Source organism: Protomyctophum bolini (genome assembly GCF_963924005.1).
Source record: "Protomyctophum bolini genome assembly, chromosome: 7".
In the NCBI taxonomy this organism is placed as follows: Eukaryota; Metazoa; Chordata; class Actinopteri; order Myctophiformes; family Myctophidae; genus Protomyctophum; species Protomyctophum bolini.
Genome location: NC_137868.1, coordinates 2,012,554 through 2,040,152, shown reverse-complemented (window position 1 = coordinate 2,040,152; position 27,599 = coordinate 2,012,554). Strand labels below are relative to the sequence as shown.

Below are 27,599 nucleotides of genomic sequence, written 5' to 3'. Positions count from 1 at the left end.
ATGTAAACGTCATGGATTTCAACACATTAAATACTGGTTTCATTTTTGGAACCAGAAAACCTTCCAAAATCTCTTCCCAAGTCCGTCAACAAGGCCTCCCGTGAATATGCACTGGAAAAATATTTCGTTTGAAAAAAAAAAAATGTTTTATCATTATTAAAAACTATTGGTGGAGAGGTTTGTCTAACCCATGTTATGCCTAGCTGTGATTGGACCATAGCAGTTTGGGGAGGGGCTTCGCTGATAGGTCAATTACCCATGTGGGGTGTTGGTATATTGCTCTCTCGATTCTCGACTTGCATGTAACGCTGCTTTGACAAAACTCACAGGATATCTCTTAGCGCCCGTTAAAATTAACCCATTTTGGCGTTAGCATTATGTTATGCTTTAGCTATTGAAAAATAGCAGATCTACAAGCTCATAGCGCGCCACTCGGTGGCGCGCTATGAGCTCGTAGGTCTGCTATTTTTTTGAAAAATCGAAGAACAACTGACATAATAGAAACATAGGCTTTTTCAGAAAACTGTCAGGATGTATAGAAGACGTTTTTAGAATCTGTTCTCAGGTCAGATAATGGGATAAACTGTATCCCATTTGTTGCAATACATGGTGAATATACTCTGCCGTGACCTGATGTGTCCCGTCTGAAATGTCACGCTCATATTAACCACCCAGATTTTTACCACCATCACCGTGTAAGAAAGTACAGTACAAACATATCTGTCCTGTCTGTGTGTCTGTGTGACGTCTAGGAGCCCTTGGTGTTTCGGATCATTGCCTCCATCATAGCCCACTGTTCCTTAGTGACCTGGAAGACACACACACGCGCGCACACACACACACACACACACACACACACACACACACACACACACACACACACACACACACACACACACACACACACACACACACAGTAAGTTATAAACCTGACTTTGCTGAGTGATACAATATATATATACAGTGGAATAACCTTTTTTTATTGATTGATTGATTTAATTAATGGTGAACTGACTGACTATAATTATGATAACAGACAAATAAAGTGTTACAATTACAATAGTGTGGTTGCCCTGTTAGGGCGTGCGTGCGTTACAGTGTTCAACGGTTTGCGGAGCGGTCTTGATATCGGAAAGGTCGCTAGTTCGTATCCCCCGGACCGGCACGTTAAAATTACCACCTCTGAAGTGCCCTTTATGGACATTGGACAAGGCATTGAACCCCTACCATGAAATGTTCTATGAGCAGGGCCTGGCTGTAAACAAGTTCTTGAGCTTAGTCCAGTTACCCTGCAGGGTAAACATAGTACCTTTCCTTTCCTTAGTCCAGTTACCCTGGGTAAACATAGTACCTTTCCTTTCCTTAGTCCAGTTACCCTGGGTAAACATAGTACCTTTCCTTTCCTTAGTCCAGTTACCCTGCAGGGTAAACATAGTACCTTTCCTTTTTTGGCAAATTATTTTGGCAAATTATGTTGGCAAATTATGTTGGCAAATTAGGGTTTTGGCAAATTAGGGTTTTGGCAAATTAGGGTTTTGGCAAATTATTTTGGCAAATTATTTTGGCAAATTATTTGGCAAAATATTTGCCAATTATTTTGGCAAATTATTTTGGCAAATTATTTTGGCAAATTATTTTGGCAAATTATGGTTTTGGCAAATTATGGTTTTGGCAAATTATGGTTTTGACAAATTAGGGTTTTGACAAATTAGGGTTTTGGCAAATTGTTTTGGCAAATTGTTTTGGCAAATTATTTTGGCAAATTATTTTGGCAAATTATTTTGGCAAATTAGGGTTTTGGCAAATTAGGGTTTTGGCAAATTATGGTTTTGGCAAATTAGGGTTTTGGCAAATTAGGGTTTTGGCAAATTATGGTTTTGGCAAATTAGGGTTTTGGCAAATTAGGGTTTTGGCAAATTATTTTGGCAAATTATTTTGGCAAATTATTTTGGCAAATTATTTTGGCAAATTAGGGTTTTGGCAAATTAGGGTTTTGGCAAATTAGGGTTTTGGCAAATTATTTTGGCAAATTAGGGTTTTGGCAAATTAGGGTTTTGGCAAATTAGGGTTTTGGCAGGGGTTTTGGCAAATTATTTTGACAAATTATTTTGGCAAATTATTTTGGCAAATTATTTTGGCAAATAATTGGCAAATTAGGGTTTTGGCAAATTAGGGTTCCTTCCACGCGCTACGTCCAACCAGGGAAACTCCCCCCTGTCAGGTGTAAAGGAGCAACTTGGACACTCAGGCATGAAGGAAGCATGAGTTCAAGTCCGTTGCTCTCCCCTTGTCCCCCATATATGGGGACTAGGTTGGTCTCCCCTTGTCCCCCATATATGGGGACTAGGTTGGTCTCCCCTTGTCCCCCATATATGGGGACTAGGTTGGTCTCCCCTTGTCCCCCATATATGGGGACTAGGTTGGTCTCCCCTTGTCCCCCATATATGGGGACTAGGTTGGTGGAGGGTGTGTAGAGCCCAGGATCACATTAGATGATTGACACAGGGGTGAAAAATGGGTTACAAATTCGTGGGATAAAAAATATATATAAAAAAAAAAAAAAGAACTCATTAGAAAAAGACAAAAAAAAAAAAAACTAAACAAAAACAGTAACCTTTTCAGTAAAACTAAACCTGCACACTGCTCCACTACCCTGTCCGGAATGATTTGCTGCATTTGGTGTTTTTATTTATTTTTTCTCTCGTGTTTGTATACTCTTATTTTGTTCTTTGCCATTGTTCTATAATTTTAACTACTTGTGTTTTATTGTATTCTATTTTGTGTCCTGCCCTGTGAAGCACTTTGAGCTGCATTTATGTATGAAAGGTGCTGTACAAATAAAGTTTATTATTATTATTATTAAACTGCAAACCATGCCCTGCACTATTGGGTTTTGTTACAGTAAGCTTGTATCACTAAGAGAGTTGATAGCAGCCAGAGACATAATGTATACTTACTGTAACCCCTTTTGGTGTTAGCATTACGTTATGCTTTAGCTATTGAAAAATACCAGATTTATTTATTTATTTATTTGACAGGGACAATAAAGCTCATTAATCAACATGTCAGTTTTCACCTCAATGTAAATGGGCCAGAGTTAGCCGAAGCTACATTTCATCTGTAGTCCCTGTTGGGCAGGCTCTTAAAACAATGAATGATAAAAGAAAGACAGAGTGTAGTGTGTGTGCCTGCACACAACACCATGCGTTGATGCCATGTGTGCATATGTGCAGGCACCCAACACCACGTCCATACAAAAACACTGTACAATACAGTACAATACAGGAACAGATCGACATGGTGCAGGGGACAGAACAACGGCAAGTGAAGTGAGAAATGACACCGGTAAAAAAAATAGTGCTGATAGTTACTCATGATTACAGATTTGAGTTGTTTTTAGCCACCTTTTCAGGTTGAATTTGAAGGTCAGATAGTTGGAAGTCTCTCTTACTTCTGTGGGGAGACTGTTCCAGTGATGGGAGGCTCTAACAGAGACTGTTCCAGTGATGGGAGGCTCTAACAGAGACTGTTCCAGTGATGGGAGGCTCTAACAGACTGTTCCAGTGATGGGAGGCTCTGACAGAGACTGTTCCAGTGATGGGAGGCTCTGACAGAGACTGTTCCAGTGATGGGAGGCTCTAACAGAGACTGTTCCAGTGATGGGAGGCTCTCACAGAGAAGACTGTTTTACCAAACACACTACGTCTGATTGGCACTTCACAGTCCCCTCTGGTAATTGCCCTTGTTGCTCTGTCACCACTGTCCCTTCGATCTACAAGCTCATAGCGACAGTAAGGACACTCTGACTCACCCTCCTGAGTTCATTGAACTCTCCTGCCATGGAGACGTACTCCCCTCCATCCATCCTGATCACCTACACACACACACACACGCACCACACACACACACACACACACACACACACACACACACACACACACACACACACACACACACACACACACACACTTATGTCAAAACCCATGTTTACAACCAGAGAGGCCTTAAAGGTGTAGTGAACTTTCAGACCATACCCGTGGTCATCACATGAGCATACCCAACAATGGATGGGATGCCAAATAAAAGGGAAAATTCTCATTGTTTTGTGGTTTTATATCAAAAGTCCATAAAAACATTTTTTTAATGTCACTTCCTGAAAACAAAAACAGACCACCAGAATTACTTCATGTGGTCTGCTGTAGCTGCAAGAAAGACTGCAGTACGAAGAGATGCACTTGCAAAAAACATGGACTCCCTTGCACTGCCATATGCGGATAATGTCGTGGTACTAGCTGTACAAATTCCCAGTTGCCTGATTTTTCTGATGACTAGAATCATACAAAAGGAGTTGAGGATCACGTTTGAACAATAAAATAAACTAAAAACTAAAAACTAAAAAAACACAAAAAGAACCTCCCCTGTTGTTGCTACCTTGTCGTGGTGTCGCAACTGGCACTAGCAACTCTCACTAGCAACTGGCACTAGCAACTCTCACTAGCAACTGGCTACGCAGAACTGTATGTTCCTTGGGTATAAGGAGAGTTGGGCCGTTGAATTATGGTACAAACCAAAACTAAGAACATATCGTCTTATTAAAAATAATTATGGCCCTGATCCTTATGTTACACAAAATATATCCAAAAGTCAGAGATCTTTTTGTGCACAGCTGCATTCTGGGACCTTACCATTAGCTTTAGAAACGGGTAGATTCATTGGTACTCCTGAGGAGGACAGAGTCTGTCTAGTGTGTGATTTAAAATACATTGAAAATGAAATTCATCTTTTGTTTTACTGCCCATTATATGAAGAATTAAGACATGTATTATTTTGTAAAATGACAACCATCTGTGCTGACTTTTTCTGGTTGGAGGACTATGAAAAACTGGAATTTTGTTTTAGGAAAGGTATTTTTGCTTTGGCAGACTTTTTATGCAGGGCGTGGAAATTAAGGCAGAATGTTTTGTTTGTGTTAAAAAAAGAAAAAATCTGTTTATTGTACACAATGCAATATTGAATGCAATGATATGGTGTGTCCTGTAAGTCCATGTGGGCGGGGCGCCTTTGGTGCATGACACAAAAATAAAGAAATCTATCTATCTATACTCACGGCTCCAGACACCCAGCTAGCGTAGTCGCTACAGAGGAAGGCTGCCAGGTTGGCGATCTCTCCGGGCGTTCCCAGACGGCCGACTGGGATTCGTCCCAGCATGGCCTTCTCAAACATCCCGGTGGGGTCCAGGCGGCTGAAGGCCCCCTGCAGAGACCAAACACACACACCGGGGTGAACCGAGCGCTGCAGGCTGTGTGTGTGTGTGTTAGCCCATTTTGGGCGGGAACCCCATTTGGTGTTAGCATTATGTTATGCTTTAGCTATTGAAAAATACCAGATCTACAAGCTCATAGCGCACGCCACTCTGTGGCGCGCTACGAGCTTGTAGGTCTGCTATTTTTGAAAAATCGAAGAACGACTGACATAGAAACATAGATTTTTCAGAAAGGTGTCAGGATGTAGTAGACATTTATATAATAAAAACAGAAAGATTGGGTATTGGGGTAAGACTGACTGTATCTTTCAGGACCTTTCACTGCTTTGTCTCAACCATTACTCAATGGCTCTTGTTCGGTTCTTTTGAGTTTTGATTTAAAAACAAGTAAAGTTTATGGACATAAAAAGGTTCATTTATAAATAATGGGAACTGTGGGGTGTTAAAATAAGTTCACTTCATAATTGTCCTATTTTAATAATTCCATGGCCCTCATTTATCAATCGAGTGTAAAATCTGCCACAGATTCGAGTGCAGGTTTCGTAGTACACCCACGTCGCCACGGCATTTATAAAGTGATCGCAAACAGCTGATCCTTCCTTAATTTCGTTCTGACGTTAATAAATGTGACGGCTGAAATCTATCTGGCACGCCCTATGAAATCAAGCCTCGCCCTCGTTTTTGCGACTGAACACATGAAATACGACCTGTGGGAACCATGGAAACCATGTAAAAAAGTTTCTCCCGTGCCTTATTGCTGCCCCTCACCCACCTCTCTCATACACACACACACACAGAAGCACACGCAACTTGCAAGCCTATAACTAACTGGTGTCTTGTTAAATAAATAAAGAACGAACACCTGCATGAATTACAAGTTGTAGGCCTACCCTGTCTGTTTCCCTCTCACCTCGCTTGCCTTGCTTACATCGACATCGCATCGCCATGAATGGAATTAGTTTGTAGGCTGGCCTATATACATTTTACCCATTCGTGCGCAGTGCATGGCGAAGGCGTGATACTGCGCACTGCTGTGATATTAAAGTCCTGTGGATGACTCAGTGATGCCTGCATGAGAGATAGGCTATCATGTCGTCAAGGCAGTCATAATCAACGTTTATGTATAGTGATTTGATCATTGATGAACGAATCATAAACATATGGATGAAGGCTTGCCGCTTGCATGTGTGCTGGTATGTGTTGGCGACGCAAAGCCGCGGTCCCGTCCTCCCGACCCCCGAAAATGATCTCGCTTTTATCTGAACTGTCAAAACTGTCAAAACCTGTCTAAGCACTTCTTTAAATGGTGAATGATTAAGCCCCTTACGCCTATAGCCTGCTAGTACTTACTACAAATAGGCAAGCTGTATGCTTGTCATTGTCACTTGGAAATAAAGGCGTGCAGTCCATTTATGCCTTTTTTTAAATAATATAATCACATATGCCGCATCACCGCATGCGCTCCAAAATCATCTCACAAGTGCGCTTGCATAACAAGGCCAGTAAAGCACTGTTTGATTAAGCACAAACTAATACATTGTAAACATGTTATATTGTTTTTAATTGCGCGATTTTAATTACTTGTAAAGTTGGAAATCTCTCCCTTTTTTTTTACATACACATACCGTTTTATATTAACATTTTAGGAGTGAAAACATATGTTTAGATGCCTGTGACAGCGTCAGCAATTCAGACAATGCTGCTCCGCTTGTGTAAGACAGAAAAACTGCCGTACGCCAGCTGAGGAGCAAACGTGGATTTTGAACGTTGTCAAGTTCAATTTCAAGCTTTGCCGGAAATGGTAAATGTCGAAAATGTCGGCAATTTCGGCGTGCACCCATATTTTGGCGTACGCACGGTTGATAAATGAGGGCCCATAACTCTAATTTCATGTTTACATTATACTTGATACTTGCGTCAGTATGATAGTCAGGATTATGGAACTTGGATGGAAGTGTTTGCGCATGCGCGACTGTGCGACCGCGACCATATGAATGGTTGTTCAGAGCGTCACTCATTACATTCTGATATGTCATCAGGAGCACACAGCCCGTTGGTAAGTTAGTTTTGAACTGTAGTGTGTGAAATGTATAATGTTTTGCTATGGGCTACTTGTAGCATTTTGTGCAGTAGTATTATCTCGTTGTGTCCGCATTAGTATACCGCAAGTATTGAGTGAGCGAGCGGCACACGGGGTGCAATGTTTATGTAGCAATGCTAGTGTTTAGCTGTGGCCAGCGTTGGCTGTTTTTGACAGGTTTCTCTGTCGGGACGCTTAGCGGACTGTAGCGTGGTGAAGTCCTGTGTTATTGTGTGGTGTTTGCACGTCCATATAGTGTCACGTCAGTATGTATTAACTTACGGACTCTGTTGCCATGGTAATGTTGTAGTATCGTGCCGGCCGGCATAGTGCGTGCGTGCGTGCTGCGTGCGATCTGCGCAAGGCACTTTGGGAATTGCATTCTGGGAAATGCAGTTTATAGTTTATATACTTATTGTATCCAGCTCGCTGTATTAACAGAGTTTACTGTGCTGCTTTACTGTGCTGCTTTATATACACATTTAGTGTATACGCAGTATATATGTGTGTTTGGTTATATGTAGGCTACTTGTATGTATATAGGGAATGTAATATATGCATGATGCCGGTTTTCTTTATATTGCAGTTTTGTATCAGTAATGAGAGGAGCTGTAAGATTATGTTACAATTATATTCAGCAGGTATATTCTGGGAGAATGTACAGCTATATTATATTCTGTGAGTGTCAATTACAATAACATACTGTGATGCTTATTAGTTCATTATTGCATTATATTCAAACGAATGTTATGGTAATGCCATTTTTATTTTATTCTTTCTTCCAGGTTTATGACCTGTGGTCTTTCATATCAATAAATTGACTAACACGAGTCATGCCCGTGTATGCTGCCTGTTCTTAGCCTTTCGGAGGGCTCAAACTACTAAACTCCGAACAGCTCTGGTCTCAGCCACCGCGGTAGATATTGACATTCTGTTTTTTTCAGTCTATAGGAGTGGTCTCAGCGTTGCACTGCACTTGGTGCGTTCTTTTTATCATCTACACCAGATCGCTTTGCTTCGCTTTGTTCCTCACCAGAATAGGTATGCTGGGGTTCAATAAGTGCGTAACAAAATTACAGTAACTTTAAATTTGAACCGATATAGCCTCATTCTGATTGGCTCCCGTGCTGTCCTACCTTAGTCCTGATTGGCCCGGGCTGGATGATGTTGAACCTGAGGCCGTATCGGCCCCACTCCGCTGCCAGGGACCTGGAGAGAGAGAGAGATCTGATTGGATGATTCAGTTGGGTGGCATACAGAGATCTGATTGGTTTATTCAGTTGGGTGGCATACAGAGATCTGATTGGATCATTCAGTTGGGTGGCATACAGAGATCTGATTGGTTTATTCAGTTGGGTGGCATACAGAGATCTGATTGGTTTATTCAGTTGGGTGGCATACAGAGATCTGATTGGTTTATTCAGTTGGGTGGCATACAGAGATCTGATTGGTTTATTCAGTTGGGTGGCATACAGAGATCTGATTGGTTTATTCAGTTGGGTGGCATACAGAGATCTGATTGGTTTATTCAGTTGGGTGGCATACAGAGATCTGATTGGTTTATTCAGTTGGGTGGCATACAGAGATCTGATTGGTTTATTCAGTTGGGTGGCATACAGAGATCTGATTGGTTTATTCAGTTGGGTGGCATACAGAGATCTGATTGGTTTATTCAGTTGGGTGGCATACAGAGATCTGATTGGTTTATTCAGTTGGGTGGCATACAGAGATCTGATTGGTTTATTCAGTTGGGTGGCATACAGAGATCTGATTGGTTTATTCAGTTGGGTGGCATACAGAGATCTGATTGGTTTATTCAGTTGGGTGGCATACAGCAGAGATCTGTATGATCTCTGCTGGTTTTTTTCTTCTTTCTAATTATTTGTTCGGCCCAAAATTGTGTGTTTGTTGTCATGATTTGCCACGACAAGAGTTGGCTTCGTACGAGGCTTAACCCATTGAGGCCTAAGGCCGATTCTAAAAACGCCTCTAAATCCTGACCTAAGGTTTCTGAAAAACTTTACATTTTTGAATACTGTACATACTGTACAGAACCCAAATATGGGTTCCCGGCCTGAATGGGTTAAAAGGTCTTTAAATAAATACTTTTTGAAATGTCTATGAGGAAAATGAACGGGGAATCATTTCCTGGGCCCTGGTAGGGGGCGGGACTGGGCCCTGGTAGGGGGCGGGACTGGGCCCTGGTAGGGGGCGCGACTGGGCCCTGGTAGGGGGCGGGACTGGGCTCACTCTACAGCAGGGGTCCCCAATTAATTTTCCTCAAAGGCCATATTGTCGTCTACGGTACCACAGGCTGGGGGGCCGAGTCGGCACGCGCGAGGTCGGGGTCTTGCACTGAAATTAATGTTCAGGGCAAGACCCCCCATTTGAAAAGGACCCCCAGTTTGACATGCAGAGGCTACTACTGACCCCCATTTAACCCTTTCTGAACGGGAACCCATTTTGGTGTTATAGCATCATGTTATGCTTTAGCTATTGAAAAATAGCAGGTCTACAAGCTCATAGCGCGCCACCGAGTGGTGCGCTACGAGCTTGTAGGTCTGCTATTTTTTTTTTTATCGAAGAACGACTGACATTTTTAGAATCTGATCTCAGGTCAGAATGGGTTGATCAGAACCAGTGTGTGTCCAGTGGAAAACCTCGTATGAATCTGATCTCAGGTCAGAATGGGTTAATGCTTATAGCTCTCCCTGGTTCCATAAGGATATGTCCTTGTCCACATGTCTTCTCGTCAAGTAAGATGTAAATTGTAAACATTGAGAACTGTTTTGACGTGAGGGGAGGGGAGGCGTCTATCAGATCAGAATATCCTAACATTTTCTAACGGTAATAATATTAATACCGCCGTCGATCTAAGAGCCATAAAGTTGTGACAAAGTAAGCCAAAGTCCTACCGAACGCGTCACTATGCTCTCTGGATACTTTCACCGCAAGTTAAACATTAAGTACTCGTTTCACCACCGCGCCAAGGTTTAGACGGTTAAACAAATGCAGTGTAAATGGACGGAGCATTGTGTGTGTGTGTGTGTGTGTGTGTGTGTGTGTGTGTGTGTGTGTGTGTGTGTGTGTGTGTGTGCGAGAGAGAGAGAGAGAGACATTCTCTACATCCCTCCATATTATCTCCCTCTCATGAAGAATGACTCTTATAAATAGCCAGCAGTGTCTCTCTCTCTCTCTCTCTGTCCTCAGATGAACACTAATCCATCCAGCAGTAGTTTGGGACGAGTCCAACTGACGGGATATATGAGAGAGAGAGAGAGAGAGAGAGAGAGATACAACCCAGATTCGGCACAAACAAGGGACTGAATTATTTTCGCTCCTATGCCACCAAAATGTGGAACGCCCTACCAACAGCCATAAACCCATTTAGGCCTAAGGCCGATTCTAAAAACGCCTCTAAATCCTGACCTAAGGTTTCTGAAAAACTTCAAATATTTATATAGCAGCATCAAAAAAATTACATTTTTGAATACTGTACATACTGTACAGAACCCAAATATGGGTTCCCGGCCTGAGGGGGTTTAGTTTAGTTTATTTTAGTTTAGTTTATTTCGCACAATAAAAACAGTACAAAAAGGTAACATCAATTGTCTAGTATTATAATCATGAACCTGAGAGTTGGTCTTAAAATATTCTTTGAAAGTTGTAGGAAGCATATTTGGAAGGTAAGTGCATTTATATATGAAAGAACAGGATTGTACTATGTTAATGTCATGGATAGACAGTACATTTAGACCCTTAAACAAAAGGAGCAGATTATTAAAAATAATTAATAATTTGTGTAAATTGGATGGATAAGTACTTGCCCAAACAGTATTGCAATAAATGAGATATGGATAAATCAAACTGTAGTGGGTTAAAAGGCAAGGCCCCTAATTATTCTGATGACACCAAATGATCTTGAGACTTTGTTACTTTGAAACTTTGAAACTTTGGGTAAGACACCAAAAGGGGTTCCCGCCCAGAATGGGTTAAGACATGTGAATCCCTTGACTCCTTCAAAACCGCTCTCAGAGGGCACCTATACGGACGGCTGCAATTCAAAACTGGCCCCCGTAAAATCTGAATCTGATGTTAATTAAATGTTCCTGCTAATGACCGCTGGTTAAATATTCATCCTCACCCAGACAGTGATTTGTTCTGAATGTCCAACAGCCAACCTTCTGCATGTCAAGGACCCCCAAATGGACACTAATTAGACATGCCAGGGACCCCCATTTGAACATAATATATGCCAGGGACCCCCATTTGAAACCATATACCAGGGACCCCCATTTGAACATAATATATGCCAGGGACCCCCATTTGAAACCATATGCCAGGGACCCCCATTTGAACATAATATATGCCAGGGACCCCCATTTGAAACCATATGCCAGGGACCCCCATTTGAACATAATATATGCCAGGGACCCCCATTTGAAACCATATGCCAGGGACCCCCATTTGAACATAATATATGCCAGGGACCCCCATTTGAACATAATATATGCCAGGGACCCCCATTTGAACATAATATATGCCAGGGACCCCCATTTGAACATAATATATGCCAGGGACCCCCATTTGAAACCATATGCCAGGGACCCCCATTTGAACATAATATATGCCAGGGACCCCCATTTGAACATATAGGCCAGGGACCCCCATTTGAACATATAGGCCAGGGACCCCCATTTGAACATAATATATGCCAGGGACCCCCATTTGAACATATAGGCCAGGGACCCCCATTTGAACATAATATATGCCAGGGACCCCCATTTGAACATATAGGCCAGGGACCCCCATTTGAACATAATATATGCCAGGGACCCCCATTTGAACATAATATATGCCAGGGACCCCCATTTTAACATATATGCCAGGGACCCCCATTTGAACATATAGGCCAGGGACCCCCATTTGAACATATATGCCAGGGACCCCCATTTGAACATATAGGCCAGGGACCCCCATTTGAACATATATGCCAGGGACCCCCATTTGAACATAATATATGCCAGGGACCCCCATTTTAACATATATGCCAGGGACCCCCATTTGAACATATAGGCCAGGGACCCCCATTTGAACATATATGCCAGGGACCCCCATTTGAACATATATGCCAGGGACCCCCATTTGAACATAATATATGCCAGGGACCCCCATTTGAACATAATATATGCCAGGGACCCCCATTTGAACATATATGCCAGGGACCCACATTTGAACATATATGCCGGACTATGCACACACTGCACACAAAATTAAGTGGAAACCGAGACACATACTTCCCAGAGATTTTGAAAACATGACCAATGACAAAAAACTCCCATATCTGCTGGGCTGAAGTACAACAATGTGCAAACACAGCAGCAAGATTTGTGAGTTGCTGTGATAGGAGAAGGATATCAAATGGAACACAACCACCCTAAAGACTAATCATTGTGTATATTCCTGCATCGAGTGATCTTGGTACATAGAAGTTGATCTGTTGAAGAGTCTGAAGTACATAAGTACATAATCTTTGTTTTGATTGTATTGCTGTATTGTTGTATTGTTCTTTCTGCTTTGGCAATGTAAACGTATGTTTTCTCATGCCAAGAATTGAATTGTGTGTGTGTGTGTGTGTGTGTGTGTGTGTGTGTGTGTGTGTGTGTGTGTGTGTACGTACGTGCACAGCGTCTCCACCCCAGCCTTGGCTGCAGCGCTGGGAACCACGAAGCCGGAGCCTGACTCAGCATAGATGGTGGTGATGGCCAGGAACGCTGCACCTACACACACACACACACACACACACACACACACACATACACACACACACACACACACACACACACACACACACATACACACACACACACACACACACACAGGCGCACACACACGCGTACGCAGGCACGCACACACACACACACACCTGAATGAATGGTACTTCTCGCATCTCGCTTTCTCGCTTATCGCTTTCTCCCACCAAACATGATGGCCCAAATAATGTCTGAAAGATATTTCACGTTAAAAAGGGCTCATATTTAAAACTATTTGAAACACTATAATGAATACGCTATTAACTTCCTACCTTCTTAACTGTCGCACCACCAAACCAGCACCATGTCATCATCCACTCAGCAGTCCACCAGCTTGAATAACGCTCTGCCCCTGATTGGCCAACCTTAAAGGACCACTTCACCACTTCTCCAACCTATCTTCATATAATTGGTCCTCACTAATGATCATGATAAAATGCCAAATGTTTTTTATAATCGTCTCAATTTACAATTTACAATGTAGGCATTTAGCAGACGCTCTTAATCCAGAGCGACTTACATTAAGCAAGAACAAAAAAGCATGGGGAATACATCACATATATAAAAAGCGTAAGCTAAGAACGTAACAGTGGAATATCTATATAATGAAACTATACATATATACTATACTATGCTAGACATTTATGTACTATGACGTGCTATGACTACACACAATGCCGCTGGTGGTGGTTTCATTGTGAACAAGTAGCCTAAGCAGAGTACAGTACTGTATGCATTTACCCTACCTGGCAGGTGAAGTGAAATGCCTGATCTGCCCTGACCCCCCCCCCCCCCCGCCCCGGACAGTGAGGACAAAAGAGGTGTTCAGACTTGGCCATTTCTTCACTGCTGCACCAGGGCTTATGTGTGAACTTCTACTACCCCCTAGTGTTACTGTTGTGTATCGCATTCAAATAAATGTTATACTCTTAAAGCTATTGAAAAATAGCAGATCTACAAAGCTCATAGCTTGTGTAGATCTTATATACTTTTTTGGAAAAATGGTGAAAATGTGGTGCAAATCTTTGAATGTGTATATTCTTTCAGAGCGAACGTTTTAACTCAAATCTGTGCTTCTGGGGGGGGGTCCCTGGAACAACATTTTGTATTTAGGGTTTTTTTTTAGGAGGGTCCTCAGACGAGGCAGGGCGCAGTACCTTTCTCAGCCTCTATGAGTCTCTTGCCGTGGGCCCTTTTAGATCTGACCCTGCACCCCTCTCGTGTGGCGTTCCACAGGGGTCTGTATTAGGGACACTTCTCTTTGCCATTTACATGTTACCTCTAGGCCCCGACATAAATAAATTATCTGGCATCAAATACCACTGTTACGCGGACGATATTCAGCTCCACTGCTCTTTCAAACCGGACAAACTGGACATTTTAACCACCCTCCAGGAGTGTTTGCTCGCCATTGACAACTGGCTGGGTAGCAGCCTCCTGCAGCTGAACGCAACAAAAACGGAGGTGTTGATCGTTGCTTCGGACAAGACTGTCACTAAAGTGGCTTCCTTTATGGGGTCACTCAAGGAAAACATCCGCCCACACCTAAGAAACTTGGGTGTGGTTTTTGACCAGTCCATGCACCTAGACAACCACGTCAAATCACTCACTCGCACCCGTTTCTTTCACCTCAGAAATATTGCAAAACTCCGGTCCATCATCTCCCACTCTGAGCTAGAACTGTCAGTACATGCATTTATATCTTCCAGGTTAGACTACTGTAATTCACTTCTCACCTGTCTCAACAAAACATCCATCGACAAACTGCAACTGGTTCACAATGCAGCCGCCAGATTACTCACCAGGTCAAAAAAGTCATGTCACATCACACCCATTCTAGCCTCACTGCATTGGCTCCCGGTACAATACAGAATACATTTCAAAATCCTCACTTTCACCCACAAAGCACTCCACGGCCAAGCCCCTGCCTACATCACTGAACTGATTCAACCCTACACAAACACACGTTCACTCCGATCAGCCGATCAGCACCTCCTCGTGGTCCCCAGGACCAGATTAAAAACTAAGGGTGACCGAGCCTTTGTAGTGACAGCCCCCAGACTGTGGAACGCCCTCCCCCTGGACCTAAGAACTGTCCTTTCTGAGGCCTCTTTTAAAAAACAATTGAAAACGTTCATGTTAATTGTTCAGACAGGCTTTTGGTCACCTATAATCACTTGATTTTCTACTGTTTGTGTTTTTAATCTGTGTGTTTTTATTGTCCTTTTTGATGCTAGTTTTTCACTGTTTATTCTGTGATAATGTCTGCCTGCTGTTGTTATAGTTGTTTTATTTTTGTACTATTGTAAAGCACCCTGTGCACTCGTGCTGAGAAGGGTGCTATATAAATAAAGGTCCTTCATTCATTCATTGCCTCCAGGGTGCAGTACCTTTCTCAGCCTCTATGAGCCTCTTGCCCAGCTCCAGGGTGACGTAGGCGGTGCCGTTCAGGACGATGTCCGTGATGGTCCTCCAGGCGTTGGCCGACAGCTTCTCCGACGGAGACACGAAGTTCCCCGCCGCGTTGTTGATGATCACCTGCACGGATAGGTCCAGATTCACAACGGCGTTCACGATGATAACATGACCGCGACGCTATAGCGGAAAGGCATTTACGTGGATTTCCCACATTCATTTGGAATTAATGGGAATGGCCGTGAACTTGACGCTCACGTAGGTTGTTGGTCGGAAACTCCGTCAAATCCCACGGGACGTCTTTAGGTGGCGGAGACATTTGCGGAAGCATACACGTGCGTATAGATTTATTCAGAAGGCTTTAGTCTTCATGCTGAATCAATAAATTGTTCCCAAATCTCAGATAAAATATGTAGGCATGTGTCCCCAACATATTGGTCGATCAGCACAAAAGAAATGATAGCCTATATAATAAAAGCTGAGTGCACTTGTATGCCTAAATGCATGCATTTCCCATACAGAAACTGCCCCTGCAAGCCCGACACCTTTTTATTTATTCATTAGGATATCACTATAGCATGCGCGATTGCGCTTCTCACTTGACAGCTTTCTACTGGCAGTGCAACGCGTTGTGAGCTTGTAGATCGGCTCTCGCGCATGTTAAAAAACAAACTCACAATTATAATAAGAACATATAGGCTTATCTGCATTCTGCACTGTACGAATCCAACATTGTTTAGTGTAGTAATGCCTGCAGTAGGCGGCAGGCCTATTGAAATTGTTTTGTTACGGAGCTCCTTGAGTCAGTTGACTGTCGGTGTGTGTGTGTGTGTGTGTGTGTGTGTGTGTGGGGGGGGGGGCAGACAGCAGCGTGCTGCCGATCCGATTCACATTGGAAAATGAATAGGGCTATATAGCCCTATATAAAAAATAGAAGACCACATTAGCCTAATGAATGGCATCAGCGTGTTTGAAAGTCGGCCAGTCATATCATAGTTTTAAGCCAGCTCACCTCCACTCGCGCTTGTGTTTTACAGTACGGTACAGTACAGTAACAGATGTGTGTTTTACAGTACGGTACAATACAGTAACAGATGTGATTTACAGTACGGTACAGTACAGTAACAGATGTGTGTTTTACAGTACGGTACAGTACAGTAACAGATGTGTTTTACAGTACGGTAACGGTACATACATCAGGGAGTCCAGCCACCTCCACCAGCTGATCAACGCACGCTGCCACAGCCTTGGGGTCTCGGACGTCACACTGGATAGCATGGACCTGTGGACACACAGTACAGACACGTCACAGACACATCACAGACACAGTACAGACACACAGTACAGACACGTCACAGACACAGTACAGACACACAGTACAGACACATCACAGACACACAGTACAGACACATGGACCTGTAGACACGGACACACACACTCAAGCTTTGTACTCCCACCCTGGGTCCCAAAGTTCATATAAATTGAACCACGCGAGCATGTTTCAGTCTCCGGGTTGAGTACAGAGTGACGTAGAGGGTGCGCTGTGACTGACAGCCTACACCTAAACCTAACCCTAACCTTAACCTTAACCTCAGTAAAACTATACCTAAACCTAACCCTAACCCTATTACCTTAACCTCAGTAAAACTATACCTAAACCTAACCTTAACCTCAGTAAAACTATACCTAAACCTAACCCTAACCTCAGTAAAACTATACCTAAACCTAACCTTAACCTCAGTAAAACTACACCTAAACCTAACCCTAACCTTAACCTCAGTAAAACTACACCTAAACCTAACGCTAACCCTATTACCTTAACCTCAGTAAAACTATACCTAACCTCAGTAAACTATACCTAGACCTAACCTCAGTAAACTATACCTAAACCTAACCTCAGTAAAACTATACCTAAACCTAACCTCAGTAAACTATACCTAAACCTAACCTCAGTAAAACTATACCTAACCTCAGTAAACTATACCTAAACCTAACCTCAGTAAACTATACCTAAACCTAACCTCAGTAAACTATACCTAAACCTAACCTCAGTAAACTATACCTAAACCTAACCTCAGTAAACTATACCTAAACCTAACCTCAGTAAAACTATACCTAAACCTAACCTCAGTAAACTATACCTAAACCTAACCTCAGTAAACTATACCTAAACCTAACCTCAGTAAACTATACCTAAACCTAACCTCAGTAAACTATACCTAAACCTAACCTCAGTAAACTATACCTAAACCTAACCTCAGTAAACTATACCTAAACCTAACCTCAGTAAAACTATACCTAAACCTAACCTCAGTAAACTATACCTAAACCTAACCTCAGTAAACTATACCTAAACCTAACCTCAGTAAACTATACCTAAACCTAACCTCAGTAAACTATACCTAAACCTAACCTCAGTAAAACTATACCTAAACCTAACCTCAGTAAACTATACCTAAACCTAACCTCAGTAAACTATACCTAGACCTAACCTCAGTAAACTAACACAGTGGCTGGGGGGGGGGGGGGGGGGGGGACTAGTTTTCTGTACTCGATTTATCGACATTCAATCGATACGCACGGGAATCGATTTTTAAATTTTGAATCGAATAGTCATTAAAAAAAGCGGACGCTTTTGGTCCGCGAGCCATGCTTGCGCCTCGCAGCACCTCGCAACGCCTCCTCTTTCCCCGTGTTAACAACAAGGAAGTCAACTGAACAAGTGCAGCTGCAGTCCCAGGAGCCAGGAAAAATAAATCGAAAGTGTGGTTGCATTTTAAAATACCCTATTTGAATAAATAGTGTGGTACGAGGCGTCAAAAAAACAGCTCCCGTAGGATTTTTGTGCTAAAATTGATTTTTTTACAGATCTTGGTTCTATAGAGTCCAAACTATGAGAAAATGATGGGGTTCAAATTTTCCCGACCCCCACCCCGTTTCTGGGGGGGTCATCTATTTGGGACCTCCCAGAACAGTATGCCAGCCAGTTAATGTCCGATTTTCATAATATTAGAATTATTTTGTATGTTTTAAAACATTCTGAGTTGATTTCTTAAACTTTTAAAGTGATCAGAAGAATCTTTTTTGACTTTTGGTAGGGGTGTTTCCTCACCTGGGACCTCCCGGACTGACCCCTGGGCCTATTCCAGTTCTCATTACATTCCTCGCTCTGCTCCTGCTCCAGAATATTGTCAAATTAGATCATAAATGAAGCATAAAAGTATTTGTAGCTGGGCTCTGATATAAAAAAAATTGTAGTAGCCAATACCAGGGGTCTTCCACAGGGGGCCCATGACCCCTAGGGGGTCCTCAGAGTTACTATACAGGGGCCCACCAAATCATTGTGGGATAGGAACTTTTTTTCTTTTTTTTTTACATTTAACCACTTGAACCATAGCATCCCTTTTCCAAGGAGAACTTTAGCCAACAATAGCTGATCTACAAGGTTGTAGTTTGAGCTTGTAGATCAGCTATTTTCAAAGTAAGGTGCCTCAGACCCAAGTGTAGCAAATATTGCTGCTAAATAAAGATCAGCCAAGATCAGCCAGGCTGCTGCTGTCTTTCTCTTTGTCTTTCTGTTGTCGGTCAGGTGACTGGGAGGGCTACTTGTCATCCTTAGAGGAACTCATCAAGTATTTCTTTGCTCGTGATCTCCTTAAATATGCTCGACTATCTTACCCGAATGAACGCTCTTGAACAGGATGACCACAGTTTAGGTGTGCTTCCCTGTGGGAGGTTAGGGTGTGGGTTTGAGATGGTTAACATCGGTAGACTGTAGACAACTTGACTGCGTGTACTGTACGTGCGTTTGATTTGTGAGTTATCTTGGCACAGTACCATGGGTGTGTACGCATAACAAAACCATGATGCTTATATGCAACGATTGGTATGAAAAACATCATTGAAGCTGAGAAATGTCGGCTATGTGGTTGACACGCACTGTGAGAAGATGAGTTCAGATATGTACCAGTGCCACTGTCTGCTATTTTGTTTAAAGCTGCATTACACCTCAAGCAGACTGAAATTATGAACCCTTTTGGGTGTTATTTTGTCCATAAAGTGATGCTATTCTTGTGTGATCCTCAACACAGGATTTGATATATCCAGACTAAAATTATTAATATTGCCGCCACCACCAATAACAATGATAGTACACCAGCTATCTGCACCCGGGGACATCACTATGCCAGCTTGTGAATGTGATGGACATTTCCATTAATATTTTATTTTTGCCACGGACATGCAAAACAAGTGATCAATGATATTACCAGAACACAAATGTATAGCCTATAGTACTAATTGACTCTTGACGTGTCATAGTGTCTACTCTATTCCACTGCGCTACACATTTTAAAATAAATCATTTATCAAAACTAAAAGCCGATCTACAAGCTCACAACACATTACGGCATGTTGTGACCTTGTAGATCAGCAATTGTCCTTTCTTCTTAGCCTATAATGACAGGCCCAAAATTGGGATTTCAGGGTAAAAATAGCTATAGTCACCCAACTTACCCAGAAAGACTGGGAAGTTATCCACTGTATACTGGCAGGTGGCCGTCCAGACAGGCATTATATGTGGCATAATGCATGGTCCAAGTATATTCCATGTTTGGGATTTCAATAAATGGGTCTTCCGTCTTATACAGTAAGTAGGCTACAGTTGCAGTCCGAGAAAGGGACACTTAGCTGCAAAGGTGAATGGGTGCGCAGTATACTTAATATTAGGTTATTGCAGATGGCCTTTCAGAGGACAGCGTTACTTGGGGACATGAGGAGACAGGATGTTCTACAAGCTAAACTAGTTTTGTGTTTGTCAACGTAGCTTAAATAGTTGGTGTCAGTTCATTTTTGATTGATGATGACACATGAGACTATGCAATGGAAACATACCTGAGATTCAAAACAGATAATGAAGTACTGTTTAAGGAATGTTTCACTGTTCACTGTTTCACTGTGTTGTTGTGGAGCATTTGCTATAACAAAGTAGATAGACTAGACCCCATGCAGTAGTGTCATTGCTGTAACTTGGTATGTGTAATGTGTTCTGTTGCTGCAGGGTGAACTACTGTATGGGTAGCATTATAGTATAATCGATACCTTACAGCCCCCCAATGTTAGTGTGAGTGCAGTGTGTGAAATAAATGGACACATTCTGCGTGCCCAAAGTGAGAAGTTGCAATACCTTTATTACCTGCAGTAACATCTGTCAACAATAATGGTAGAATACTAATAAACTATCAAAGTACTTTACATAAACGCAAGATATTCTAATACTATTCGAAATACTTGCAAATCTGTATATATGGGTGCAAGAATAGGGGAAAAACTAGTCCCGGCCCCCTGTGGAAGACCCCCTGTATTAACTACTACTCATTTTTGTAATCAGTGCCCAGCTACAAAAGCTTTTAATGCTTTAAGTATTATCTAATTTGACATTGTTCTGGAACAGGAGCAGAGCGAGGAATGTAATGAGTACTGAGATGACCCCAACCTAAAGTCAGAAAAGATTATTCTGGCTACTTTCAAAGTGTAATAGTAATAAATCAACTCAGAATATTTAAAAACCTATAAAACAACCCTAATATTATGAAAATCGGACATTAATTGTCTGGCGTAATATTATGGGAGGTCCCAAAAGATATGACCCCCCAAATAAGGGGTGGGAGTTTGGGAAAATTTGAACCCCATCATTTTCTGACAGTTTGGTCCCTATGAAAGCCAAAAAAGCAAAAAAATCACTTTTAGCAAAAACATCCTACGGAAATACACCTCGTACCACACTAAAAGGTTGTAGGCTACACGAGAGTGAAAATGACCGCTGGGAAAATCCCTGATTGAGAGTGTAGGCAAGCGCATGCACCACAGCTCAGTGGACATTAAATATAGGCTACCATGTTTGATAAGTCATATAAAAACTTTACTTACACCCAAATGAAAATATAAACTTCACAGATTATAGATCACTTGGAATTATAACAATCTGTTGAGTATTGCCTGAATAATGCCACTATAAAATCCCAACTTTTATCGATGCGCCATTGCGCTGAGAACCTTGTGGAGCCTGGCGGTGTACATTATACTTGTGAGGACCTGCTTGGATTCACATGGTGAGTGCGCGCACCGAAAATTCAAATATCTGCAATCTCATGCGCTGCGTTGTGCATATTGGCTGAGTATAATGGCACGAATGAAACTAGGCCTATAGATTTATTTTGGCGATGCAGAGAATTGATTTTGCCGTTGCCATATATATTTTTTTTCTTGTCTGAAGACTGACCTGTTCCATCACTGTGAACTCCCATGCAGCAGAGCAGCTCCTATACAGACCCAGACCAAAACACCTTTTCTCTTTGGCATTTGTACCTGGGGATCCAAATGGACAACCAGCTCAAATGGAACGTCCATGTGGACTATCTGTGTGCCAAATTGGCACAACGCTTGCACTTTCTCCGCAGGCTCAGGCTCTTTGGTGTGAGCAAGGGAGTCATGTCAACCTTCTATGATGCAGTGCTAGGTAGCATTATTAGATATGGCATGACAGCTTGGTTTGGGACACTCTCTGTCCAGCTCAAATCTAGAATAGCTAAAATGGAAAAAAACAGCCATGAAGGTAATTATTGGTAGGAAAGATTCTCCATCTCTTCAGACAATCTTTGAGAAAACGGTGCTCAGTCTGTCAAACAGAGTGTTGTCTGATCCTTCACATCATATATTATCTTCAGAGTATGAGCCGTTGCCCCCTGGTGGACGCTACAGAGCGTGTCGTTGCAAGAGAAACCGCTTCAAACTTTATTTTCTTCCCACTTCAATTGTTCTACTAAACAACCGCCACATAGTTCATAGTTCTTAGTGGGGAAGGGACTTCTTGACCTTCATCAGTTATTTATTGCACTTTACTGTGATTGTGATACTATAAACTGTGAATACTCTAGCACTTTTTTTTAAATTATACCTTCTCTTATTGCAATTTGCACTTCTCTTGTGATACTCTTGTGACTTGTACTTTGCTGCTACTGTGTATTGTCTTGTGTGTATTGTCTGTCTGTTTTAAAAAGCGTTGATGTACTAATGCACTTTTGCCCAAGACAAATTTCCCCTCGCGGGACAATAAAGTATATCTCATCTCATCTCATTTAATTGCACCTGATCGTATTATTGTAACTAGAATTTCGCCCCCCTTCGGGGGGCTCAATCCTAGTGTCGTTGCAGCGCAATATGGGAAGAAGGAAATTGCGGGAATTGACAGACTCGCGACGCGACGCGACACACACACACACACACACACACACACACACAGAGCGATGTGTGGATAAATCACTGAGATTTGGGAAATGTGTTCAGAAGAACGATTAAGCACGCACAGGCAAATGTCAGAAGCATCTGTTTCGGTTTCCAAACAGGAAGTTGTAAATGTGCTTATTAGACGGAGGCAGCGTGATGCTGGCATCTATTGTGATGCCAGCATCACCACATTTCACATAGAAATATAAGCACCCATTTACTCGCTTAGCGGAGACTGTGGGGTGGTAGAGGACATCTCCCCGGACGCGTGGGTATGTCCAGATAGTTGCCTCGCGGAGGCCTCTTTGTCCAGTGTCCATTCTGGGTCTGGAAACGGCACTTTTTTGAGTGTTGACCCCAATAGAAGGTCTGCTGCTCTGAATTTTACACCTCTCCCGCTTAGCGGAGACTGTGGGGTGGTAGAGGACATCTCCCCGGACACGTGGGTATGTCCAGATAGTTGCCTCGCGGAGCCGTCTTTTGTCCAGTGTCCAGTCTGGGTCCGGAAACGGTAATTTATTTTGCATTGACCCCAGTAGAGGCTCTGCTGCTCTGAATTTTACACCTCTCTCGCTTAGCGGAGACTGTGGGGTGGTAGAGGACATCTCCCCGGACGCGTGGGTATGTCCAGATAGTTGCCTCGCGGAGGCCTCTTTGTCCAGTGTCCATTCTGGGTCTGGAAACGGCACTTTTTTGAGTGTTGACCCCAATAGAAGGTCTGCTGCTCTGAATTTTACACCTCTCCCGCTTAGCGGAGACTGTGGGGTGGTAGAGGACATCTCCCCGGACGCGTGGGTATGTCCAGATAGTTGCCTCGCGGAGGCCTCTTTGTCCAGTGTCCATTCTGGGTCCGGAAACGGTACATTTTTTTGCATTGACCCCAGTAGAAGCTCTGCTGCTGTGAATTTTACACCTCTCCCGCTTAGCGGAGACTGTGGGGTGGTAGAGGACATCTTCCCAAACGCGTGGGTATGTCCAGATAGTTGCCTGGCGGAGCCGTCTTTTGTCCAGTGTCCACTTTATAAAGTCCATGCACTCCAGTGAATAGCATTTATCCATTTAGATAACTTTTTTATGTTATTTAATTACTTATTTTTACACAGAAACATAATGTGTGTCTTTACAATAACTGTAATGTAATAATAATACTAATAATGTAATGTAAAAATTATTTAATTAACAAATTAAATAATCTTATTTTCTTCTGAAAGCAACCGGATGTCTTAAATCTGCTAGCTGTCAGACCGGAAGTTCTAAATTTGCTCATAAGACGGAGCCTTAGACGGAGCCAACTCGCAGGCAGTGCGAGAGGCTGGTTACAGGATTCTATAGGTCAGCCGTTTTGGTGTGACACACACGGCTTCCACATTTAGCTTCATACTGGGTGAAAGTGTCCTTCCAAAAATTATTATTTCGCTCGAAATTCTTATTCACAATGACATCGAGTTGAGGTGTTTGTGTTTTAGGGTAATTGTTGCATAAGCGCTATTTCGCACTATTTCTCCCTCCCCTCCCCTGTGTCTGAAGCAGCTAGCATGGAAGCTATATGGATTATGGAAGCTTTCCCTCCGATTGCACACAACCATGCCGTTATCCACGCGTCCATCCGATTGCTTTTAATGTAAATGTCCCATCCACTGAGCAATAGCGATATAAGCGCCTTATTCATTCATTCGATTAATTTGGGTGTGGGGCTGTGCAGTGCTGTGGGCAGCCTTTCTGACGGAGGCTCGGAGCTGCTGCTGCTGACGCTGTTCGAGTCGCATGGAGCAGTATAGAGTAGGCGTGGCGCAGCATTAGAAGGGCGCAGCAAATGCACGACATTGAGGGGTAGAAACCATCCCGGTCGCGTGGTTCATCTAACGCGTGTGTCACTGTGAAGGACTGGCCCCAATAAGTGAACGTAGTTGGCGTAGTAGACGCCAACATGACGATTCTGACGTAGGCTGGTGATGTTGAGCAACAATGGCGTGGTTGACAAAAGTAATATTTATTCAGTAATTAAGACATTTCTTTCAATGAAATGTAGCCTATATGTATTCTGGGAGTGTGCCGAATTTATTTTGCATATAGAGATGTGTGGTGAAAGTGTGGTTGGGTCGGAGAAAGCTGTTGGATAAACGGCCATGTGCTTATGTACCCCTGTCTATTAGGGTAGCAGGATTATTATGATTATTATTATTAGTATTGTTATTGTGATTATTACATGGATTATTGTTGTGATGTGAGCTTGTGGCTGACTCACTATCTAGAAAATAAAAACATGGCACTTCATTTAAAATAGGTTACAGACCCCTGTTATATGCGCTTGTTTTGGGATTATTTTTAAAGACCTATTTACTTGTTTCTATGAGACATGGCAACGCCAACAGCGCAGCGAAAGGCATCCACGTCTTTCTCTTGTGAAATGCTGAGATTAGAAACGACCATAATTATTTCATTTCTCAACCTTAAAAAAAAAATAAAGACATCTCCATAATCCTTGGGAAGTGTGTGTAGCAAAAGTAGTCGGCATTGTCATGGTTGAAAGTATTCATGCAACACTGACGCTGTAAGCTGTGTGATGCTAACGCGCTAACACCGTTAGCATGGTCTGTGTTGGTCAAAGGAAAAAGGATAGATATGAAACTACTGGCCAAAGTGTCATACAAAACACAACACCTAAAATCGGAATGTGATGGTGACCTATTGAGCACAAACAGACAATCATGATTTGCTTGCTGGACCTATAATTAATTTATGTGCATTACATTTCCACCTCGCACATATAAATCAAAAGCAAGATGGATGCTAACGCGCTAACACCGTTAGCATGTTCTGTGTTGGTCGGAAAAAGGATAGATATGAAACTACTGGCCCAAATAAATGTCATAGAAAACACAACACCTAAAATCGGAATGTGATGGTGACCTATTGAGCACAAACAGACAATCATGATTTGCTTGCTGGACCTATAATTAATTTATGTGCATTACATTTCAACCTCGCACATATAAATCAAGCCACAGTGCAGTCAGAGAGTAGTTCACAGGTCACACACAGGAGCAGTGAAAGGGGGAGGGGCCTTCGGATGGCAGTGTAGAGTAGGCACGACATTGAGGGGTAGAAACCATCCCGGTCGCGTGGTTGATCTAACGCGTGTGTCACTGTGAAGGACTGGCCCCATTAAGTGAACGTAGTTGGCGTAGTAGACGCCAACATGACGATTCTGACGTAGGCTGTTGAGGTTGAGCAAGAATAGCGTGTTTCAGAAAAGTAATATTTAAACAGTAAAGAAGACATTTTTGGCGAATGCAATGTAGTCTATGTCTTTTGTGGGAGTGTGCAGGTTTTATTTTGCATAGAGAGATGTGTGGTGGAAGTGTGGCTTGGTCGGAGATAGAGCACGAATGAACGGCCAGGTGCTCATGCACCCCTGTCTATTAGGGTAGCAGGATTATGTAGCCTATACTATTTGCCTGTGTTTTTTCTTTTAATTATGCTTTTTTTTTTGTGCACCGATGGTAATGCTCCACTTGTTTCAGCCTGTAGGCCTACAGCACTTTGGTCAGCTTCTATTGTTTTAAATGTGCTACCGTATATAAATAAAGTTTGATTTAGGCCTATATTGGAGCAGGTGCTGGCAAATAACTAATTACTGTCTGTAATGCCATGCAGTGAAGTTGCGCAAATGTCAACTCAATTAGCAAGCAGAGCTGCTCCCATGCACTCTGCACTGCAGTCTGCAGCACAATGACTGCAGATCTCTTCTTAAAGTTTACTTATTATGGTTTACTTTCAACCATAAACCATAATATGATTGACAAACCTTGGATTATAATTCTTCATCGACCAACAGCGCATGCAGCATGACTACGAGGTAACTTAACTATGTGGGATTTCTCCATCGGCATCGCATGTCGATAAAAAATGGGATTTCACTATAGTGGCATTATTCAGGCAATACTCAACAGATTGTTATAATTCCAAGTGATCTATAATCTGTGAAGTTTATATAATTTTTCCCATACACACACTCACAGTCACATTAACTTTATGATCAATCAAATCAACCGTGGTTGATTTTATTCCTGACAAGTGTCTTGAAGAGTTCATTCATGTTACCGGTCGTTAAATTAATTGTGCGTCAGCGTCACTGCTCGTCTCTCGCCCCCCCACACCGTTTATAAGATGCCCCACAACTTTTGTAAAAAGCCTTAAACCCCCCCCCCCCCGATACAAATGTATCGATCGATCAATCATCAAATACGTGATCCCTACTACCTTGTTCCCGGTCTGGGTGCTGATCTCCTCTGCCGTCTTCTGCAGAACATCCAGTTTCCTGGAGGTCAGAGGTCACAGGAGGACATGGTTATTAGTACAGTCTTCCAGCCTCCAGGTGATCAGTTCCCTTGAAAACTTTAAAAAGATGGTTGGCCGAAAACATGTCCTAAATTTTTATTTTTACATTTTGAACCAGCAAATACAACATCCATAATACACCTTAAGGTACCTATCCATAAATACAACAACCTACTTTTTAGTAGCAGGGCAAAATACACCATCTCCACAATCTGAGCCGATATAATAAATATATAGGCATGAACATAGGCTAGTACATGTGTTGGACTGAACATCAAAGATGATCCTTTTGAAAGTTCTCAAGGGAACTTTCAAAGCCAATTTTAGTCTGGACTGTAGATCATTCCACGACCAAGGGCCAAAGAAAGAAGGCCAGACATGTTTTACCGCGTCATTAAAGAA

The 27,599-nt window shown here is 42.5% G+C and overlaps 1 protein-coding gene across 2 annotated transcripts in view; it reads right to left on the bottom strand.

The window, feature by feature from the left end:
* The window catches only part of decr1 (2,4-dienoyl CoA reductase 1, mitochondrial), a 32,741-nt gene that overhangs the window by 1,351 nt on the left and 3,791 nt on the right, over nt 1-27,599 (bottom strand). The window contains exons 3-11 of one of the 2 annotated variants that reach the window (XR_013964440.1): nt 27,120-27,177; nt 16,768-16,854; nt 15,548-15,695; nt 13,025-13,124; nt 8,481-8,553; nt 5,108-5,254; nt 3,812-3,874; nt 491-808; nt 1-417 (exon numbers count right to left, since the gene is read on the bottom strand). The exon at nt 1-417 is cut by the window's left edge and continues 1,351 nt beyond it. Coding sequence is in view for 1 of the 2 variants with exons in the window: in XM_080769148.1 (XP_080625274.1) it covers nt 749-808; nt 3,812-3,874; nt 5,108-5,254; nt 8,481-8,553; nt 13,025-13,124; nt 15,548-15,695; nt 16,768-16,854; nt 27,120-27,177 (736 nt within the window). In the remaining variant the exon portion in view is untranslated. Of the gene's footprint in view, nt 418-447; nt 809-3,811; nt 3,875-5,107; nt 5,255-8,480; nt 8,554-13,024; nt 13,125-15,547; nt 15,696-16,767; nt 16,855-27,119; nt 27,178-27,599 lie in introns of those variants that run through there. The other variant, XM_080769148.1, reaches the window with a different exon arrangement.